General features: G+C 52.6%; 1 protein-coding gene across 2 annotated transcripts in view; it reads left to right on the top strand.

The window, feature by feature from the left end:
• LOC146808571 (E3 ubiquitin-protein ligase TRIM39-like) overlaps positions 1-20,780 on the top strand; it is a 124,744-nt gene that overhangs the window by 11,955 nt on the left and 92,009 nt on the right. For both annotated transcript variants that reach the window (XM_085623593.1, XM_085623594.1), the window contains exon 2: positions 12,345-12,586. In XM_085623593.1, coding sequence (XP_085479719.1) covers positions 12,395-12,586 — 192 coding nt within the window. In that variant the 5' untranslated portion in view covers positions 12,345-12,394. The remainder of the gene's footprint in view (positions 1-12,344; positions 12,587-20,780) is intronic.

Here is a 20,780-nt window from a genome sequence, read left to right on the forward strand (position 1 = left end):
GGCACTCTATAAATGTAAAGGGCAAAGAGCCAGAAGAAGAGGTCTCCGGGTATGGGGCCCGATTTGGGAAACTGATGAGATTTAATGAAGAAGCTGTAATCCTCTGTGTTTTCTACCCTGTACTTTGGGATGTATAGTTGTTTTTTAGTAATGTGGAATTTGCAGTGATTATTCGGTCCTTTTCTTTTGCTTGTATGACTATTTTTTTCTCTCTCAGTGTAATAATGTTTCTCTTGATTTCCCTGAGCAAAACTATAAAAAAAAAAAAAAAAAAAAAAAAAAATACCTCAAAGTGCAACTGTTGTAGGTCTCCAGGCGTACTCTGCACAATGTGGACAATTCTGTCAGCCAGAACTCTGCACCCCTGTGAAGTCCTAGACCTGCCGGACCCTATGAACTTCATCAGCCTTAATAATATTCTTATAATGCGGGGTTTGTGTAGCACAGCTGCTACTCAATGACTGTCCCACATCTACACAGTGCGATTTCTTCCTGACTGATGAAGGGAGCTAGAAATCAGATCCCAAGAGCCATGTCTCAAGGATTATCTTGAAGGTCCGAACGTCCCCGCTGGCGCGGAGCTGCAGTGGGTGTGCGTCCCACTCCTGGGGGCCAGGTAGGAGTAGGAGCTGCCATCCCACTCTTTCCTTTTGAATCGAGGAATTGCCACCAGCAAGGAGTGGGAGGACCGCGGTCACCTGGCCGGTTTGTAAAAGGTAAATCTGTTGGACAGGGACCCAGGACCCTTGGAGGATAACGCTCTATGTGCTAGAACAAGACTTCTGAACCTCACACTTTCTTTGATGGCAGTCAGAGCAGGTCTTTTAGAGCTCGCTGGATGTGAGCCTTCCTCGGTCGCAGCAAAAGCCGAGCTGTGGCATTCTGCAGCGGCTGCAATCTGTTCAGGAGGTAGGAAGGCAGAGTATTCAGACAAAATATCGTGTACAAAATATTGCCATACCAGAATATGAAGTCTAAAATATTGTGATATGGAGATATCGACAGCAAGAATATTGATGTCAAGAATATTTTTATTTTTAATTTTTTTTAAATATCTTTTTATTGATTTTATTAACAAAGAAATCAACATTCAGCAAGATCACGTATGACAGAAAATAAATGACATTCGTATATGGCAGTTCATTTGGGATACAATGCAATGGTACAATACGACCTGCGGACAGGATATAGAAGTCAGGGAGACATGGATTCATCATCGTGGGGCAATGCAGATATCCCCCCATAGCCCAAACTCTGGACCATTTTTGGGGGCAGCCTCTTGCCACATAGACGGTTTTCTCCCTAAACATACACCAATCAATATTTCGCTTCCACGCCGCCATAATAGGCGGCGACATCCCACCCCACAGTTGAACAATGTCCCTCTTGGCCACAGCTGAACCCAGGGTGACCCACAGCTTTTCCGCCCCTATCAAGTCTGTGGGCTCCCATACATTGAGGAGGCATCTCTTAGCCTCGGGCGAACAGATTTATTCAGGACCTCACTCATAACTGTATGTATCCCTCTCCAGTATACCTGAATTTGTTTACATTCCCAAATGACGTGCATCAGGGTGGCAATCTGTCCACACCCCCCCCTACAGTCCACGCCATCTCCACGTCCCATACAGACCAGCTGCTATCCGGTGATATAGACCCTGTGCAGGAGTTTCAATTGCACCAGACGGAGATGCGCAGAGATCGCCACCTCCAGAGGGGAGGCAACCGCTTCCCTCCCACTCCTCGTCGTCGAGCAAGAGGCAGCCTCCCTCCCACAGGCCATGTAATTTAGCCAGGGGATCTGGTGTGTTGTTAACAAGCTTTTTGTAGGTCAGCTAGATTGCCTTTTATGTTAGTAGCCCATCCAATAATCTATCTTCTAAGGGGGAGGTGTCGGGGAGGGGGGAATCCTTATCAATGGCAGTGCATGTCGTATCTGTAGATAACGGAAGAACTCCGAGTACGTGAGCTCGTGTTGTTGTTGCAACTGATCAAAACTGAGCATGCCACCCCTCACCCAAAGGTCGCCCACCTGGGAAATACCAATAAGGTCCCATTTGTCGAAACCTTTACAGGAGTGAAGACTACCTAGTTGATCCAAATCCCATAAGAGGGTCACAAGCGTCAGTCTACGGTCCCACCCTAAACTTTTGTTGACTGCTTGCCATTCCTGGACCAAATGGGAGGTGGGCCGAGTCATGCGGAGTTTCTTGGGATTAGCATAGAGGGCTCTTTTGTTCATCCAGTCCAGCAGCAGCCACCTGTCCGTGGCATAACCCGGGTCTAACAGCCCTATACGTGCCCTGGTTGACGGCGGCTAAATTGGCCGCCTAAGAATATTTTTTAAATGTCAAGGAGGCTGATGCTGCCGTCAGACCAGTTAGGGGTGAGTTTGTGGAGTGCTATTCTCGGCCTCCCATCCCATTGCAGCTGCCTCTGTAGGTCCTCGACCTCTTTAAAATATCTCGCTGGGACGGGATAGTTCTGCAGGGCATAGAGGAAGCTGGGCAGGGACATAATTTTAAATAGAGTGGCTTTACCGAGCATCGAGAGAGGGAGCGCTCTCCAGCTGGCAACATCCCATAGCAGAGGCGAGAGCAGATTTCTCTCATAACAGAGCCCAGAGTCAGTGGTGACAAAGATCCCCAAGTATCGGAAACCATCGGATAGCACCTGTATCGGACAATCCCCCGGGAGAGAAGGAGGCTCCCCGGCCAAAGTATACAGGAGTGATTTCTTTCAATTAATTGAGTAGCCCGAGAATCTGCCAAAGGACATAAAGATGTCCAAGACACATTTGAGGGACTTCTTGGGGTAGGCTAGGTAGAGGAGGATGTCGTCCGCATAGAGTGAGAAGCGGTCCTCCCACTCCGCCGACCCCCGCAGATCCCGTATGGACGAGTCGCACTGAATCCATGCAGCCAGAGGCTCCAAGGACAGAGCGAAGAGCGGGGGAGATAATGGGCACCCCTGTCTAGTCCCTCGACTGAGGGCAAATCGATCGGAACGTTTGTTGTTGACCACCACCTGCACGAGAGGAGCAGAATAGAGGAGCCTGACCCATGATATGAACTGCAGCCCAAATCCAAATTTGGAGAGTTCTGCTAAGAGGTAAGGCCATTCGATCGTATCAAATGCCATAGAGGCATCTAAAGACAGGAGTACTGCATCTTCCTGGACTGTGTTGGCCCGCTCTATCACACCATGGACTCGCCTTAAACTTTGCGCAATGTTGCGATGAGGCATAAAGCCTGACTGATCTGGGTGAACTAGGGCCTCAATCACTCGCGATAGATGGGTGGCCAGAAGTTTAGATAGGATTTTCAGCTCCGCATTGATTAGGGAGATGGGCCTGTAAGATGCGCATCTGTCCCTCAGCTTGCCTTCTTTGGGGATGACCACTATTGATGCAAGCCGCTGGTCAGGTGGTAACTCCCCCACGCTCCTACTTTCCTCAAACATAGCTCCCAAGTGTGGGGGCAGCCTGTCTGGACGCAATTTGTAGAGCTCATTGGGCTATCCATTGGGCCAAGTCACTTTACCCGGTCTGAGGGCCCTGATTGCCTGTCCAATCTCGTCATTGATTATGTCACTATCCAGGTAGCCCTGATCGTCCTCGGAAAGAGTCGGGAGTTTGATGTCTCTTAGGTGGTCAGCAGAGTCTGACTCGGTAAGGGACGATTGCGTCTGATATACTGTGATGTAATGTGAGGCAAACTCATTGGCTATATGAACTGGGTCTATTTTCGTCACGCTCAAGTCAGCAGTGAGCTGAGGCACAAGCCGGTTGGCACTTTCCTTTTTGTCCAGCCAGGCAATAAGTTTCCCGGCTTTGTTCCCCCACTCATACACTCTGCTGTCTATCTCCCTCCCCCAGGACCCAGCACGATCAGTAGCGATAGCTTTATACTCGTCCGTCTTCAACCGCAGTAGATGCCCGGCCTCTGGGTTGTCCCCTCTCCCTACATCTGACTCCAGCTGTAGAATGTCTCGCTCCACTGCCTCAAGCTCTTTAAAGTTCTCCTTCCTAAATCCGGCTATGCGAGATAGGGCCGGCCCTCACACATCAGACTTGAAAGCTTCCCAGAGTGTCTGAGAGAAATCCACTGAGCCCAGGTTCTCCTGGAAGTAACAGTCAATCGTCTTTTGTAGGTCAGTGCGGACCAGTGGGTCTCGTAAATACCAAGGGTTGATGGGTGCAACTGTGTCGGTCCGCTTGTCCCCCAGCACTAGTCTCGCCCATAGAGGGGAGTGGTCGGAAATGCCACGGGCAAGGTGACGGATCTCGCGTAAGTGTGTTAACTGGGAGGCAGGTAAGAGCAAATAATCAATGTGGGAGGAGCTATGGTGGGCGCCAGAGGAAAAAGGTGTATTGCAAGACTCCAGGTTGAAATGCCCTCCTGGCATCCGACAGGCCGAACGCCTCAGTAAAGTCGGAGAGCCAACTACAAGAGGGCCCGTCACCCAGGGGGGATGACGGTCCAATGCACCAGAGGACACAGCGTTAAAGTCGCCTCCCACCAGCAGCAGGCCCTCCAGGAGGGAGAGGAGCAATGCGCCCAGATCCCTAAACGATTGAGTATGCAGTCCCAGCGGAACATACACCAACACCAGGGTGAGTGCCCTTCCCTCCCATTGCCCTGCGATCGCTATATGTCTCCCACGGTCATCCGCGGGTATTGACGCCACAGAAAAGGGGAATGTGTTTTTAGTCATAATGCCCACTCCTCGAGACCCACTGGTGAAGCCTGAGTGTGCAAGGAGCCTGTATCCACATCCGTTCAGGGCTTTCCACGTGTTACCCACCAGGTGCGATTCCTGAAGGAGGACCACATCTGGGGAATGCCGTTTAATACGGTACGCTTTATCTTGTGTCCCAGTCCGTTAACGTTCAAACTGACTAATGTGAGGCTCCTATCCCAGTGAGGCTCCTATCCCAGGGCGTTCCCATAATGAGGTGTGAAAAATGGATCCATATCCCACTGCCATACAAATAAGTGGTGCCAAAAAACAACCTTACACACCCCAACCCTCGATCCAAAGCCCCCCTCCCAGCCCCCTTGCACCCTTGCACCCTGAGCATATCTCAGCCCAACAAACAAAACGTGCAGAGTGCCTGTCGCCCCAAACAAGTATGAATTAAAGTGGGGAAGCGAACTCCAACCCCCCGACCCTCCACCCACCCCCTGAACCCAGGGAGGAAAAGATCAGAAAACAAGTCCACAGAGGGACCCCCTAGGCAAAAAATCCAAAAAGAAAGTTATTGGACCCTGCGGGTACAGACCCTTACAGACGTATGACCGGCGAGGCCCGGGCCCTGAGCAGTCACTGTGTATCGGAGTCTCAAGAAGAGGTCAGTCCGAGATGGGGTCCATGCCTGTCAATGTTACCAGAAGGTCGGTTATCAGCGTGCGTTGTGTTCTTTGGCGTCCCGCCAGCACTCCAGCCAGTCGGCCGCCACCTCTGGATGGTCAAAAATCCATGCCTTACCATTTGCTTCGACCCGCAACCGCACGGGGAAGAGCATAGCATATTTCAGCCCTCGGTCTCGGAGTGTCTTTTTTTACTTCCAGGAATGACCGTCGCTGTTTCTGCACAGCTTGTGTGAAATCTGGGAAAAAGGAGATAGTAGAGTTCTCATATTTAAGAGGCTGTGAGCTTCTAGCATGTTGCAGAATTATGTCCCGATCTCGGAAATTCAGGAGTCTCGCAAGTATTGGACGAGGGGGTGCTCTGGGTTTGGGACGCCCTCCCGGCACTCTGTGGGCCATTTCTACCACGAAGAACTTCGAAAGGCCCTTCGGAGTTAGGGGATTAAGCAAAAGGTCCTCCACAAACAGGTCAGGAGTCTGCCCTTCTGATTTCTCCGGAACCCCAAGAATGCGTACGTTGTTGCGACGGGAGCGCCCTTCGTAATCGTCCAGTTTATCTTTGGCGAATTTCCAGAAGGTGTGGAGGGTCCGGAACTCGTTTTGGAATTGCGAAACATCATCCACTAGGCTCTTTGCAGTAACCTCCAGTTGTTTGACCTTGTCGTGCGTTATGGTGAGGTCCACCCTGATCTAGGTCATTTCCACCGTAATAGCATCTGAGCGTTGTACCATGGAGTGCGCACCCCTGCTATGGCCTCCATAACGTCCTTCAGGGTGAGTTCAGGGACACCTCCCTCCGGTTCATAGGTTGGTCCCCCCCGGGCGGTGGGCTCCGGGACAGCACCCTTGTCGAGTTTATTCTGCTGAGTGCTTTGGGGCCCCTGCCCCCCCCCCCCGACATCTTGGTTACCTTTGCTGAGCCCAGGCCGGACCTAGTCTCCCCTCATGTCGAGGCCTTCGTCAGCCCTTGTGCAGGAGGCAGCACTGGATGCACACGCAGAGTAGACCGCTCCCCAACAGGGGGACTGCCTCCACAACAGGGGCCAAAAATTCCCCTACTTAGTCAGTGGAGATCGAGTTGCACCACCTCCGGTTCGCCCCAGGCTTCTGCCCCTGCAGGATTCACCGCCACACATGAAGGACGCTGGTGTGTAGTAGTGTGGAACCAGAACGCCTGGTCACCGTGCATTTCTGCAAGTGCATTAACTTCCTGACATCTCTTGAAGTCGTACTTGGGCTAACTTGTAGCCACCACCTCGAGCACTGAATCCACCGAAGATTGTCGGCCTGGTCATTCCGAGTGACCCGTGGGCCATCATTTTGTGTTTCGTCTCGAGGTCCCTTCGCGATCCCAGGTCCGTTGACTGGTGGGTCCCTGAGGGGGTAACTTTGTATTTCCTTGGGCTTTCCTGGTTGCTCCAGACGTGCCCTGACTCCCATCCAAGTGGTGAGTCCCACAGACCTTGCTGGTCTGCAAAGAAGCCTCTTTCTCGCTTCTGCGTGGGTTGCTGTTGCCAAGGCTTGTTGTGTCCAATCCGGGCACCGACACTGCAGCACTCGACATCCTTTGTGGGACAGCTCGAATCCAGCTCTTGGTTGTCCTCGACGCCTCCTGGTCCTCGTGGCTGAAGAGTCAAACTTCACCTCCTTCACCTGAAATCACCCGACATCGGTGGGCATCTGCTCATCACCTTCCTGGTCACTGGCAAGTGACCCAGACTCTGTCCCCTCTGCTTTCAGCTTCTCTCATCTGTGATCCAGGCTTGGATCTCTTCGGATACTTCGCATCTTCACGGTAGCAGCACTTCTTCGCCAGCTCCCATTGAAATAGACGACGCGACCCGACACCAAAAGACACCTATGCACCCGGCTTCCCTGGGTGAGGTAACACACGAGTACTCCGGTGCTCCCGTGGGTGCTAGCCCTAGAACTTCCTAAGTCCAAAAAGGTTTGGTCCTGACTCATTTCTAAGTGTCCCTAATCTTTAAAAATCTAACCACGACTTTCCCCATAGAAGCTAATGGGAGCTTGCGGCTGTGTTCACACACTGCACACGGCCCCCGTAGGTCCCCTGTGTCACTTCCTTGGGGATCCCAGCGATTCTATAGACTCTAGGTATTGTCTAGTTAAGTTGTGGTTTTTATACCACTATTTTAGTATATGGTTTGGCTCGCCTCTAGGGCCTGACGTGTATTTGTGCTATTTTACTGTGATTATTGAAGTGTAACTTATGTGTTATGACTTCTAGTTTCATAAAGAGACTAGGAGGGTGTGTTTAGTAATAAATACATATACCTGGTGTGAATATCTTTCATTTAGTGACTCGAGAGATTATAGACTGGTAAAACAAGCTGCTTTACATTCCTTCAAGACTTAGCCTGAAGGCTGCTCTCCATAGCTACCACTAGGATAGCTTTCAATAAAGGTTGTCTTTTAACCTGTAACCAATAAGGGGTTGTTTGGACTGATACAAGGTGCCCACTATAACTAGTGGACAGCATATATCAGGCCAACTTCTCGCACTAACTTGCTAGTTCAGTTATTATTGCACGGTTGAGCGGGGCTTTAATGCTATGTTAGTCGCAGCTCTGTGGGTATTCCCCTACACGCCGTTTTAGTTGGCTGCTCTTGAATGTAAGGGATACCCATTTTTGCAATAAATGTGAGCTTCCTGGGGGATGACTTGGTGTCATTTAAGTCAGCTTCTAGCAAGTTTGAAGGTCACATATCGATGGGCCTTTTCACTATATAGAGGAACACTCATGGCCTGGGCCCATGGCGGTAGTCGGCATGGGAATGGCAGGGAGGGGGAGTCATATACTCCTTGGGGCCAAACTCTCAACAAACAAGGCGGAAGTTACCTCGACTACGACTTCAGCTGGTTGGTCTTAACTAGAGTTTCTGGGGCTCAGTGGTTACCACGTTGGTTTGATGAAGTAGAGGGATACAGGACAAAGAGCCCGAACGGTGTGGCAGTGTAAGCCAGGAAAATATTGCAGCTTACATATTTTTAATCCAATGCCATGATAGTCTAATCGTCCTCTCGCTCCACCTCGTGTCAGCCAGAAGGGGGTGACTGGTACTTAGACGAATATACTTTATTTAATCTATACTTCGTGTAGTTTTGAAGGGACCATTGGCCTAATTTCTGACATACCCTTTTCCATTATCCATTCCCGCTCCCTCAGAGTTGGGTATAACCGATTGTACCCTTCCCCGGATGCACTGCGCTGAGCTGCCCCTAGGGACCCTCTTAGGACTCAGCTGGCTATCTTTCTACAGGATTGGTTATATCAATCAGTTGGCATCATCGTGTCCAACTCACATTTTACGTCTGGCCTTTGAGACCGTGTGACGGGGGGAAGGGTCTTTCAAACTGTTCCTGTATTTTAGTTTATGTATGGTATCTAAAAGAGGTTCTTTAATTTTGCTGTACTTCATATGCCCAGTTAAATGCCACTTGATTTTCTGTCTCTTAAGGGACATTATAGCTGCCTCCAATCTAAGTGCATTATCGGGGGATGCTTTCCCGTCCCAATCGGTCTACAGACTTCCACACTAGGAACGTGAAATCTCTATGCTACCTTACCAGCAGTATCTGTTCGACAAATGCTTCTTTTAGTAAGGGAGCTCAGAGTGTTAAGGTGTGCACGGCAAGAATCTGTGGGTAACCATCAAATGTTTGCTTCCAAGGTTTGTAGTTATGAGATGGGTCATGTTCTGCTGCAAAGCACTGTGCATAATCCATTGGTCACCGATTTGAATGCTAGTGCACTTCCTATTGTGTTCTGGCATTTGGCATAGGGATCGAGGTGTTATCCTCAGGTCAAAGATACCCCCGAGAGTATCTTGTTAGGAAAGTATGTGCCTGCTGCAAACCCCATCTGTAAGGTTAGTGCATAAGTCGCTAGCTCAATCTTTCGCTCTTTGAGTGGGATAAAATTGGTACCAGTAAGTTGCATTGCAATTAACAGATTTTATTAAGTATCCAGCCAAAATTACGATTGTGCTGCGTGTGCTATGCACAACTATGAGTAAGGATTCCTCGACACCTGCACAACATCACAAATATTGTGCATTCAAGGAGATGAAGGGTAGGACTGGCAGGTCCCACTGGGTGCCTGCCCCCTGGCCACTTGCAGGTTGTTAATGGTGATCTCTAAGGGCATAGGCGGGGTCTAGGCAAAGAAAACCTAGACAGATTCACCTGCGGGGTGGTGGTGGTCCCTACCTCATTTCACAGGATCACTCCCGGTTGGGTCTATCCAACGATCATCCCAATTACCATGTAGTACTTCAAGATTTTGAACAGGATCAACCAGGCAGGGATTGACTTGGGGAGGCACAAAAGACTATTTCCCATGGGTACTGGACCATGTTGCACCATTGTTTCAATACAGTTGTAGCAACATCCGGGGGATGGGCCAACCTGTGGCCAGTTAACGGGATCGTCCCTTATCATAACCAGGGTGTGCACCAGTCACCTACGCATCATCAGTCATAACCCTTAGTAGGATGGGGATTGGAGTCTGTTCAGTCTGTCCCCCTGTTCTCACCATCCCCTTGCCGGCTTCCTGGTATACACTAACAGAGGTTTGGCATAGGGCCACTCATGCCTGGGTTGGGTCAGAAGGAGGGTGACGTAGCAGCGATAGATCGCTGTCAGACGGGGGGAGGAGGAGGGGGGGGGGAACTTCAGGCATTTGGAAAATAAAGGGCAGGCTAGTTGTGCGTATGATTTTCTCCAGGTGCCCACTAGCCAAAGCATGGCCCCTGTTTGACACACCAGGATGCCTCTAACAACCCCCGGCTTAGGGGCTACATCGCTAATTTTAACAGTCTGGCGGGTTGCACTAGTTTGTCAGGCCATATGAAGCAGAACACGGGGGTCAGGTGCAAGGGCAGATGGGTACAGTGCCAGGAACCGCGTGATCTTTGAAGCTAGCTAAGGGCAACCAGCAGCGGAGCACATCAGGCAGGTGGGACAATGGGAACCCCAAGGTTTTAAAATGTACAGCCGTCCGCAGCCACCCTGGGCAGTGCCCGGAAGACAGCTTAAGGTATCATGTGCAGGCAAACTTGGAGTATTCCAAAGGCACACTGTGAGGCACCAGAGGTTTGATTAGGTGCAGTGTTATTGTGCAACTATGTGCCAGCTGGAGTAGTTGTTTATATTGGGTGCAGCGTTCAATAAAGGGTGTTAGCAACCTAGCATGCTTTTATTTTGCCAGGATCAAAGGTCTGGGTGAAGGGCTGTCCGTGCGTCCTGTGATTGACGAGATGGGCGGAATTCTAGAATTGGAGGCATGGGTTTCCACCAAAGACTTATTTGGTTGAGGGGCCCAGGCATGCGCTAGAATTGCTTGCTGGAGAAACTGCGGCATTCTACTGTGATAATTTGGTTGGGGGTCCCAGGCATGCGCTGGAACAGCCTGCTGTAGAAGCTGCGGCACGGTCTGGGTGGGGGGGGTGGGGGGGAGGTGTCTCCTCTCCCAACAGTTTGGCCATACACTGGGGAGGCATGATTCTACTTTCCCAGGTAGGATGGCACTGCGGCCAGTAATGAAATCCTCCTGGTATAAGTCGGGCAACCTATGGAGGGCATGGGTGTTATGATGGGCAGAGATAACCCCACTGGGAGTGTGGCGAGGGGTTCGGTCGAGGTTGCTGGGGTTTCCTCACGCCGGAGAGTTTACAGTGCCGGGCGCAGATTCGATGAACGGGGATGTTTTGTCCATCAAGCAGGGCGTGCTGCATGCTAAGTCTACTGGGAGTTTGAAAGAGGATGGGGCGCACCTGCCAGAGTGGGCATAAACTTGTTTTGCTCGACCTGGGAGAGGCCCTGGAATCTGCAAGATGGAGGTGAAGAGGCCTACCTTGGTGCGGGGCCCTGGGGTGACTGTGGCCACACCCAGTGCTGTGGCGGAGTTACAGGGCGATCCAGAGGCTGTAAGGTACAGAGGGGTACCCTCTGCACGAGCACCACAAGAGTGCAAAGACCAAATATCCCCAGGGAGGTCCTCGCGTTGGACCCTGGAGGAGCGACGGCGCCCTGTTAGTCCCACGGGCGGTTGTGGACCTGAGCAACCGGGGGTTGCCTGCAACGCTCCGTCCCCTTTCTGGGGGGCATGAGTAAGGGGGTGGACTGGCGGTCCACCGGAGGGAGGGGCTATCCCCTCCCCCAAATCTGGAAAACACCAGTTGGCTAGGGCCACGGTGTCATTTATCTCTTCAGGTGGGCAGGCGGTGAGGGGCTGCCTGCCCTGGGATCGCCCGTAAGATAACCCACCATGTTGGCATATCTGTTATGCAAATAAATCTGCAGCAATTTTCTCCACTAAGAATGTGTCTTGTCTGATTATTTCTCCAGGATATTGCTGTGGGAGGGATGGGGAGTGTTGCCGATATTGGCACTATGCGCACGCATCTGTCTCTCTCTCTCTAAGACAGACACGTATTGTGACTTCAGGTTCCTCTGCCGGGCATTGCTGATCTGTGGTATCTTTTCCTTCTCTAACAAGATGAATCTGTTCCAGGGTGAAGAGTGCACGGGGTGTCGTCACAAGTAAATGTTTTTATTGCGTATTATCCAAAGCTTCCTTTCAACGTGATACACACAGGAAGAAAGATGTGCACTGAAATGAAATGATACAATATGTTTTAAAGTTGTAACTTTACTTCTGGTGGAAAGGTGACATAAATGATGAATGCTCGCAGAATGTTCAAGTGTATTTGTATTTTAACACTACAAGTGTGCAGACAAAAACCAAGAGAAATGCTGTCTCCAAAATCTGCTGCTGATGGTGTGTTATGGATTAAAAGTCAGTCAGTTTGCTCTGTATTACGCGAGTTGTAAATGGATTTGGTTTGGCGCCATGAACCCCTCTTCTGCCAGAGTTCATTCGGCGCCCTGTTTGTCAGGGCTTTTCTTTTTGGTGCTTTTTCTCATATTTTTCTCTTGGCTCTTTCTAGATATCTTGGCACCTTTGCTGCAAAGCTCATTTAAAAGCCATTTTGCTTTTATGGCGGACGAGGGGGACCACGAAAGCCATGCTTGCTCAGTGAGCACAAAAGAGCTCGGTTCAGGACCCGAGGAGGAGGAGGGTGATGTCTCGGAAGGTCACCTGACTGCATCCCGTGAGATGGGTGCAGTGCGACAAGATCACACATCTCACAGCACGCTTCGCTCCTCAGAAGATGTCCTGGAAGAGAAGGTATGCTGGCTGACCGCCCAGGGGTACATGCCTGACACAGGACACACATGACCTCCCGTTTACCACAGAGGGTGGGCTAAACTGTCATTTACCGGATGTCATACTTTACCACAGAGAACTTTGTTGTGCGGACAAAATCTGGGTTTTCACTGGTGTTCCATCACCAATGTGAAACCTGCACAGATGTCTCTTAGGGAGGGAGTTGCTTACCCTCTACCCTACCTCATCCGGGACCCTGTACATTCACGGTGGATTGGCCAAAGGCAGTCTGCCTTCTTCACCCTTTCGGCCACTGAGGGAGCGAGCAGAGAATGTTTTTGCATCCCGTTTAAAAGAAGAAGGGGCTGATGGAGGGAGAGGTAGAGAATGGGGGGAGGGGAGGCTAGGAAGAACAGCAGGTATAAAGGACTCTCCAGCCTCAGCTTGAAGGTGGTATTTGAAGCAGGAGGGGCTGTGCTGTGCAGGGTTCCTCCATGATGTCCACACCTGCACAGATGTCTCTTGGGGAGGGAGTTGCTAACCCTCTACCCTACCTCACCCAGGACCCTGTACATTCACGGTGGATTGGCCAAAGGCAGTCTGCCTTCTTCACCCTTTCGGTCCCTGAGGGAGTGAGCAGAGAATGTTTATGCATCCCGTTTACAAGATGAAGGGGCTGATGGAGGGAGGGGTAGAGAATGGGGGGAGGGGAGGCTAGGAAGAACAGCAGGTATAAAGGATCCTTCAGCCTCCGCTTGATGGTGGTGTTTGAAGCAGGAGGGGCTGTGCTGTGCACGGTTCCTCCATGATGTCCACACCTGCACAGATGTCTCTTGGGGAGGTAGTTGCTTACCATTACCCTCACCCTACCTCACCCAGGACTCTGTATATCCACAGTATGAGAGTGGTGTTTAAAGGAAGAGAGGCCATGCTGTGCACGGTTCCTCCATGCTGTTCCACACCCGCACAGATGGTTCCTGGGATCAGCCGAACCATGGGACTGATTTCTGAGTTGCGTTTACAACATGGAAGCGCTAATGGGAATGTGTCAATAACAAAGTATTCTTCACCTCAGGGTTTCGAGTGGCATGATGGGCAGCTCAAGCTTTGATGTGGTTTCAGAAGCCACATGAGAGGATGTAGCACAACGGCCAGAGCTGCCAACTTTGGAGCTGGGGATCCAGGTTTGAGTCTTGGTGTCGGCTCAACATTCTGGTATTCTTGGCAAATCACGTAATCTCCCCATTCCCATGGATAGCGCCTAGATACCCTAACGGGTGATTAGCCGCACTCTACAAATCCGACTCATTCTTGACATTTACCCATCTATAGTTCTACAGCTTCTGGAGTAGCATCTCAGTTTTGAGCAGTGTGGTGCTCGGATATGAATGTACCTTAAATAAATGAAAAGACAAGAGGTGTTTGGCAAAACAGGAACAAGTTGGTTTAATTAAACGCTGTGGCCAGGAGAGCCTGGACAGAATGCGTCTGCTCAGAATCTCCCGATGTACAACATTTTGAGATCAATATATACAGTTTGTGAGGTACAATAAAATGTTCTCTACATTCCAAAAGAGTATCTGATAAGGACACAGATGGCTCTCGACCTCGGGGAGAGCTAATGTGGGCCAGTGTGTCTGTGTTCAGATGTCTTGTGTGAGGAGCTTGTGATCGCTATGTGTGGTGTGCATGTCGTGTTCTGATTTTTTGAGTGTTCCTATCTACATGTGGTATCTAGCTTTATGGTATTTCTGAGGAACGCAAGCCTTTGTCAAAAGAGGTTTTATTGGGGCCAATTACCTCGGACATTTTTGTGATGCCAATATCTATCTGTGGAATTGATCAGGGTTTTCCCTGTGTGCGTGTTTGCCTGTGATTTATGGGGGACCCCACATGTGACTTGTTACTCGATAAGCAAGGGTTGCAGGACCTGCCTGACCACATTTCTCTGACTTGGGGTTGGTGGGAGGTCACCTTGGGTGAATCCGATAGTATTGATGTGAGTTCAATGGAAGTCTTAGCAATAATATGGCAGCCGCCATATCCATTGATAACCCTTACTGGCGGTCGCCAGTAGGTATTCTATTTAAGACCTTGTTTCTATTCAAAAAGCGTTTTTTTGATTTACCAATATCTTTGGCGCGGTTTTTTAAATTTTCTAAATTAATGGGGCACTCCGGTCAGCACCTGCCTTTAAAGTTTCAGGGTGATTCGTCAAGCGGGGGCCGAGAAAAAAGGGGGGACCCAAAATGCGTTTTCTCCATGTTAATTCCATAGGAAACTTTTGTCGCAGCTACAGCCCAAACTGCTGAACGGCATTACACCAAATTTGGCAGAAAGGTAGCTCTTGGTCCAGAGTGCACTCTTTGCTTTAAATGGTGTAAATACGTTCAGTCGTTTGTGAGAACTTTAAACATTAACAGATATCCATATTTCAGGATTGTGAGATCTGATTGGCTGAACCCTCCCAATGTGAAGCCTGAGATCTGATTGGCTGCCAACACTTGAAACCAGGAAGTGTTATCAGCCGTTTTATGACTTCAACCGAGCCAGAAGGAAAAAAGTAAAACATTTTTTATACAAAAAAGAAAAGGGGGCAGGGCAGAAACACCCTGACCCCTAGGCCTTCTCAGGGCCCCAAAAAGCATTAAAGGAAATAAAATCAGCCCACAGGGCTAGTTCCAGTAATGTCCTGGTGTGCCCACCCCCGGGACATTGCAGTTTGCTATGGGATGGCTGGAGCACTCCTCCCGCCATCCCATAGCAAACAGTGTACTCGCTTTGAACAAACGAGAGCACTTTGCTCTCACTTGTTCAAAGTGAGTACACTTGGCGTTTTTTACCCCCAGGGAGCTGCAGGTTAGCAGCTCTCTCGGGATAAAAAGCAATGCTGGTCCCCGCAGGAGGCGGGAGCTAGTCGGGACCGTGGGGACCTTCAGGCTCCACCCACGGGTTCTTTAAACCTGGCCATGCCCCGGAGGATAGGGTCACCGGGGCCGCAATCAGCATGCGGCCTCCCTCCCTCAAAATGGAAACCATTTTTTGTTTCAAAAATGCCCAAGCCTCGGGGTATTGGGTCCCCGGGGCCAAAAATGGGCTGGGAGGGGGGCCGCTCTGCCCACTTCTTTAAAAATGTTTTTTTAAAACATTGGTTGGGGGGGCGTGGTCTCGCTGCTAATGGAGTGAGACGCGCGCCGTTTGTGCTCTGGGCCGCCGCCGACATCTTTAGCCTCAAAAGTGGTGTAACGGCTCCAGAAGAGCCTGGGCTGGACGCGTATGGAGGGCGGACTGCCTGGGGCCGCTGACTGAGGGCTCGGAGATCGCCCGGAGTGGCCAGAAGTGGAATCCTGTGTCGCGGAGCTCGGAGGGCCCGGAGTCTGCCGAGCTGCCCGCCATCTTGACTGCTCCGGCTCCGCACTCCCTGTATCTGGCGGCGCCCGGGACGACGGGGGAGAGCCCGCGCTGCCTGCCGAAGGTGGGACTTCACTCTGGAGAGCCCCTGCTGCCGCCGACTCCGTTCTGTCCTGGTTGCGGGACCCCAGAGCACCAGGCGGGGAGAGATGACCGCCATTTTCCCCCACCCAGGTTGGGTAAGCCGGAGGTCCCTGGGGGCGCCGGGGCTTCATCGCGGGCCGGAGGGACGGCGCTGGGAGGAGGCTGTGAAGCGGAGAGGGACCTGGGCCGTGGACCCTTAGCAATGCCGCCTGGTTGGAGAGCAGGGGTGCAGACGGAAGGGAGCCCGCCGCCATTTTGCGACCTTGGAGCGCTTTGCCTCGGCCTGGGCGAGTGGGGCCTTGCGGAGAGGCCCGACCCTGTGGCGGCTTTGTGGATGAGGCAATCGTGGGGAGCACAACTCGAGGAGCGGCATCCTGCTTGCCTGGGCCCCAGCGAACTGCCATCCGCTTGCCACACTTTCCACACCCTGTAAGGCTTAGACTAGCCTATGCCCTCCTGGCACGAGGAAACACGCAGACCCTGGGCCTGAGACTGCTACTCTGGGCCGGCTGGGGGTCCCTGCGCGCCTGCATCTATCCGGAGGCGGCGACTGGGGAGAGCAGGCGCTGGAGACTTAAGGGGGTTCTGGGGGCCTGGGCCCCAGCCGGCCGCCATTGCTCCTTGCTATCCTCGATTCTGGCATCACTAGTGGAGAATCTCTGCGCCACCGCTGCGTGCTGTCACGGCGGCCTATCTGCGAATCTACCGGGGCCCTGCACTCACCCGTGGACGTCCAGGAACTGAGGCTGGGGAGCGAGCTGCTGGCGTGGGGCAGACTGGGCCCTGGGAGCCTTTGCTGCTTCTGCGGCTACGGCGGGAGGAGCGGATTGTGCTGACAGGTGGAGGCCCATCCCGCAGGAGGCGGCCGCCATTTTAAGTACAGTGGAGCACCGGTTCGTTGCCTGCTTTGCAGCCGAGCGGGAGAAAGCAGGAGGGGGCCTGGACCTGCGGAGCTGCTGGCACGTTCTATTGGTGGTAACAGGGGACAGCGCTGGCATTGGGGAGATAGACGGTGGCCGGCATTACACTGCGTGAGCCTCCTGCCAGTTGGATAGCGTCGAACAGCTGCTGGCAGTGAGCCCCCCGGGGGTGTGGACTTGGAGGGACCGTGCCTGCTGACCCCCCGTCGGGTCTTGCGCGATCTATGCTGGCCAAGCGGTGGCGGGGTTGCCCCGAAGCATAGTCAGACTTGCGGATGGGAGGAGGCATTGAGAACACTGCTGGGGGCCCCCCTTTTTTTTTTTTTAGCCTTCCGCCACCTGAGATGTCAGCTGCCTCCGGCCCCCACCAGGGCGTGGAGCTCCCTCTGGTGGTGACGTCCCCCTGCCCTGCTATCCTGTCCTGCTGGGGCGGTGGCGCGACCTGGATTCTTGCGCTGCTGGGCACCCCGGCGCAGCACCCCTGGTAGACTGTGAATGCGGTTGTGATCCATTGTGTGCGGCTGCGCCTTCTCTGCACCCTCCCCGAAAGGCTAGAACTATCGGAGGTGTGGGGCTAGCTGCGTTGGAGGCACTCCTGGGGGACATGAGTGCCCGGAGGCTCTGAGCTGTGCGGTGGGCTGGAGGCTTGCCACACTTTCTCTGGCTGCGGGGTGCCTGGTTACTTTAGCTTTGTCTTTGTGGTGCTGTCCTTTGCGGGCCCTCTGGAGCACGGCGCCCTGGTCTTCTGGATTGTCTGCTGCGGCCTTCCTGACGTTTTCGGGGCCTGTGGCCGGGGAGTCCGAGCGCTGCTCTAGACGAGTGATTGGAGGCGGATCGGCCATCTCTCCGGCACATTGCGAGACTAACTAACAGTGCTTTTGAAATATGACTCGCACTAAGTTGGGGGAAGGAGCCACCGGCGGCCCCCAAGGACGTCACAGTTATAGACCTATGGAGCAAGCCAGGTGCAGCACCGACGGGCGCTGCGTCGTCGGGAGCTGGAAAGTCTGCCGAGCCGGTCACGCAATCCTTCATGGCGCTGTTCATGCAAGAGCTCAAAACAGAATCCCTTCGTACGGAAGTTCAAGCATGTGTCAAAGAGCTCCGGAGAGATGTGGGGGAGCTAGGGGGCCGAGTAGATGACCTGGAGAAGACCCTAGATGCTCGCACGGAGGACCAGGAATATTTATGGCAGCGGCTTGCAACTTTGGAAGAACAGCATGTTGAACTTCAGATTAAACAGGAGGATTTGGAAAATAGGGGGCGCCGGAACAACATACGCATAAGGGGTGTTCCAATTGGGGCAGAAGGTGCGGACATAATGACGTTTGTGGCAGACCTGCTCCATGACATCCGAGGGGATGACGACGCTTCACCGCCAACCCTGGACCGGGCGCATAGGGTCTCGGGATCGTCTGGAAGACCTGAGCTCATCGCTGATATTTTGACACAGGTTCATTTCTTCATCGAAAAGGAAGCCATTCTCAAAGCAGCTAGAGATAAGCCTGAAATACTGTGCAGAGGCAAGGCCGTACAGCTGTTTTAGGACTTGGCCCATCACGACTCTCCGGCGCCGGAGGGACTTCCGACCCATCACTGACAAGCTGCGGGAACTTAACATCCGTTACCAATGGGGCCATCCCTTTGCCCTCATGTTCCAATGGGAATCGAAGCGCCGCGTGCTGAGATCCTACAGAGAGGCGGCTCAGTTGCTTCAAATCCCGGACACCCCGCCGGCCAGCCCCTCGCGTCATCCCGCCAACCTCCGAGTCCCGCTGAAGCCTCAGTGGTCCACGGTGCGCCACTCTAGACACCCCTCCTCCCCCGATGGAAGCAGATCATCACGGGATAAGCAAGACATCATACAGCATATAAAATCCCTAGAGGGTGGTCCGTCGCCGGCTGGATCACAGGCGTTTGCTCCCAAATGAATCCTCTTGTCGCGGAATGGCTTGCCTGTCGCATGCCTCATGGATAAGGTGGCATTCCGCCTGGTTAGCCTGCAGTTGTCTTGGCCCCCTCTCCAACACCCTGGGCGCCCCACTTATGGGCGCACTTTCTACCCATTATCAGGCGCAACATCTGCACTTCTGGGGCGTGGCCCGGGGCTGTTTTTCGGTGAACTGGATTCATGGATAACGCGATGACCGACCCCTCCCCTAACCGCCCACCCCCCCCACCCCCCCAATCCTATTTCTGGGAGAGTGACATCTCCGGGACAGCTTGTGCCGTTGTGCCTGGCTACTCCCTAGACTGGAATAGGCTTTGTTGGCCGTTCCAGCGCTTCAGTTGTTTTCCCCGTTCCTACCCTCTCCCTCCTCTTCCCCCTCCCTCTATACCATCTTGGCGGGGGGGACACGCTGGCACGTGGGGGAGCCGCAAGGTGGCAGCTCCACCAGATGATACGTGACAATGACTGCAGCACCTTATTGGAAGATTGTTTCCCTTAATGTGAAAGGGCTCAACTCGCGCAACAAGCGACGCCAAATATGGCGGTATCTGTTACTACAGAACCCCGATATAATCTTCCTACAGGAGACTCACCTCCTGAAGTCTGATGTGGCTCGAATGGCTCACCCATGTTTCCCCCATCAGTTCTGGTCCTCAGCAGCCACCAAGACAGCGGGTGTAGCTATTTTTTGCAGGGCGGGCTTCCCCCAGGGCGATACTAATGTGCTTAGGGACACTGAGGGTAGACTTTTGAGAGTGGAGGTCAGGAGAGGGCACCGCACACTCACTCTCTGTAACATATATGCCCCCCAATCAGGGTCAGGATGCCTTCTTGCACAGGATAATTAGGGAACACCTTGAGCCGGTGAACTCGGACCTCATAGTAGGAGGAGACTTCAACTTGGTGTGGGATGCGGAGCTGGATCGCTGTGGGGGCGCCTTCCATGGGGTGGGGGGCCATGTCCGCAGCAGTGAAGAAATCCCTTGCTGCTCTAAACCTGGTGGATGTCTGGCGCTATCACTCCCCTGGACTGCGAGATTACACCTACTATTCCCATGCACACCGCTCCTACTCTCGCATCGACCTTCTTTTTGTGTCCCACTCTTTGATTAAGGATACCCTGTCGGCGTCCCACTCTAGTATTTCGATCTCCGACCATGCTCACGTGGAGTTGCTTCTACACGAGCGTCTCACCCGCTCGACACGGTCGCGCCGATGGCGATTCCTGGACCATATTCTTAGAGAACCGGTAGGGAGGAACTCCAGGTGGCTATATTGGCGTATTTCGAAACTAATGATTTGCCGGGGACTCCCCTCCCTCTCCTGTGGGACGCCTTCAAAGCTACGATACGAGGTACCATCACGGCTATAGCTGTCGCTAGGGCGCGGGAGGCTCAGTTATATGACAACAAGCTCACGCGCGAAATTAGGACGCTTGAGAAGATGAATCAGGAGCGCCCTTTGGCGGCACACAAACGACGTCTAGCCGTCCTTAGGGGCCAGCTCCGGGTGCATAGAACAAATAAGGCCGAACATGCTCTGCTTGCGCTCCAGCTGCGCTTTTATGAAGGGGGAGACAGGGTAGGTACTGTCTTAGCGCGGCGCTTGCGAACACGGGCGGCCAAGGCCCACAATGCAAAGCTGCAGATGGCAGATGGGTCATGGGCTATCACGGAATCGGCGAAGCTTCAAACATTTTGTGACTATTACGCGTCTCTCTACACTGGGGACCCGCTCGCACCGGATCTGATCTCGGCCGCCATGGACGCATGCGACTGGGAGCCACTGAGCGAGCACCATTCTGGGCTCCTGGAAGAGTCTATCACTCTGGAAGAAATAGCTGGCGCTC

This window comes from Triturus cristatus, chromosome 8, assembly GCF_964204655.1.
Source record: "Triturus cristatus chromosome 8, aTriCri1.1, whole genome shotgun sequence".
NCBI lineage: Eukaryota > Metazoa > Chordata > Amphibia > Caudata > Salamandridae > Triturus > Triturus cristatus.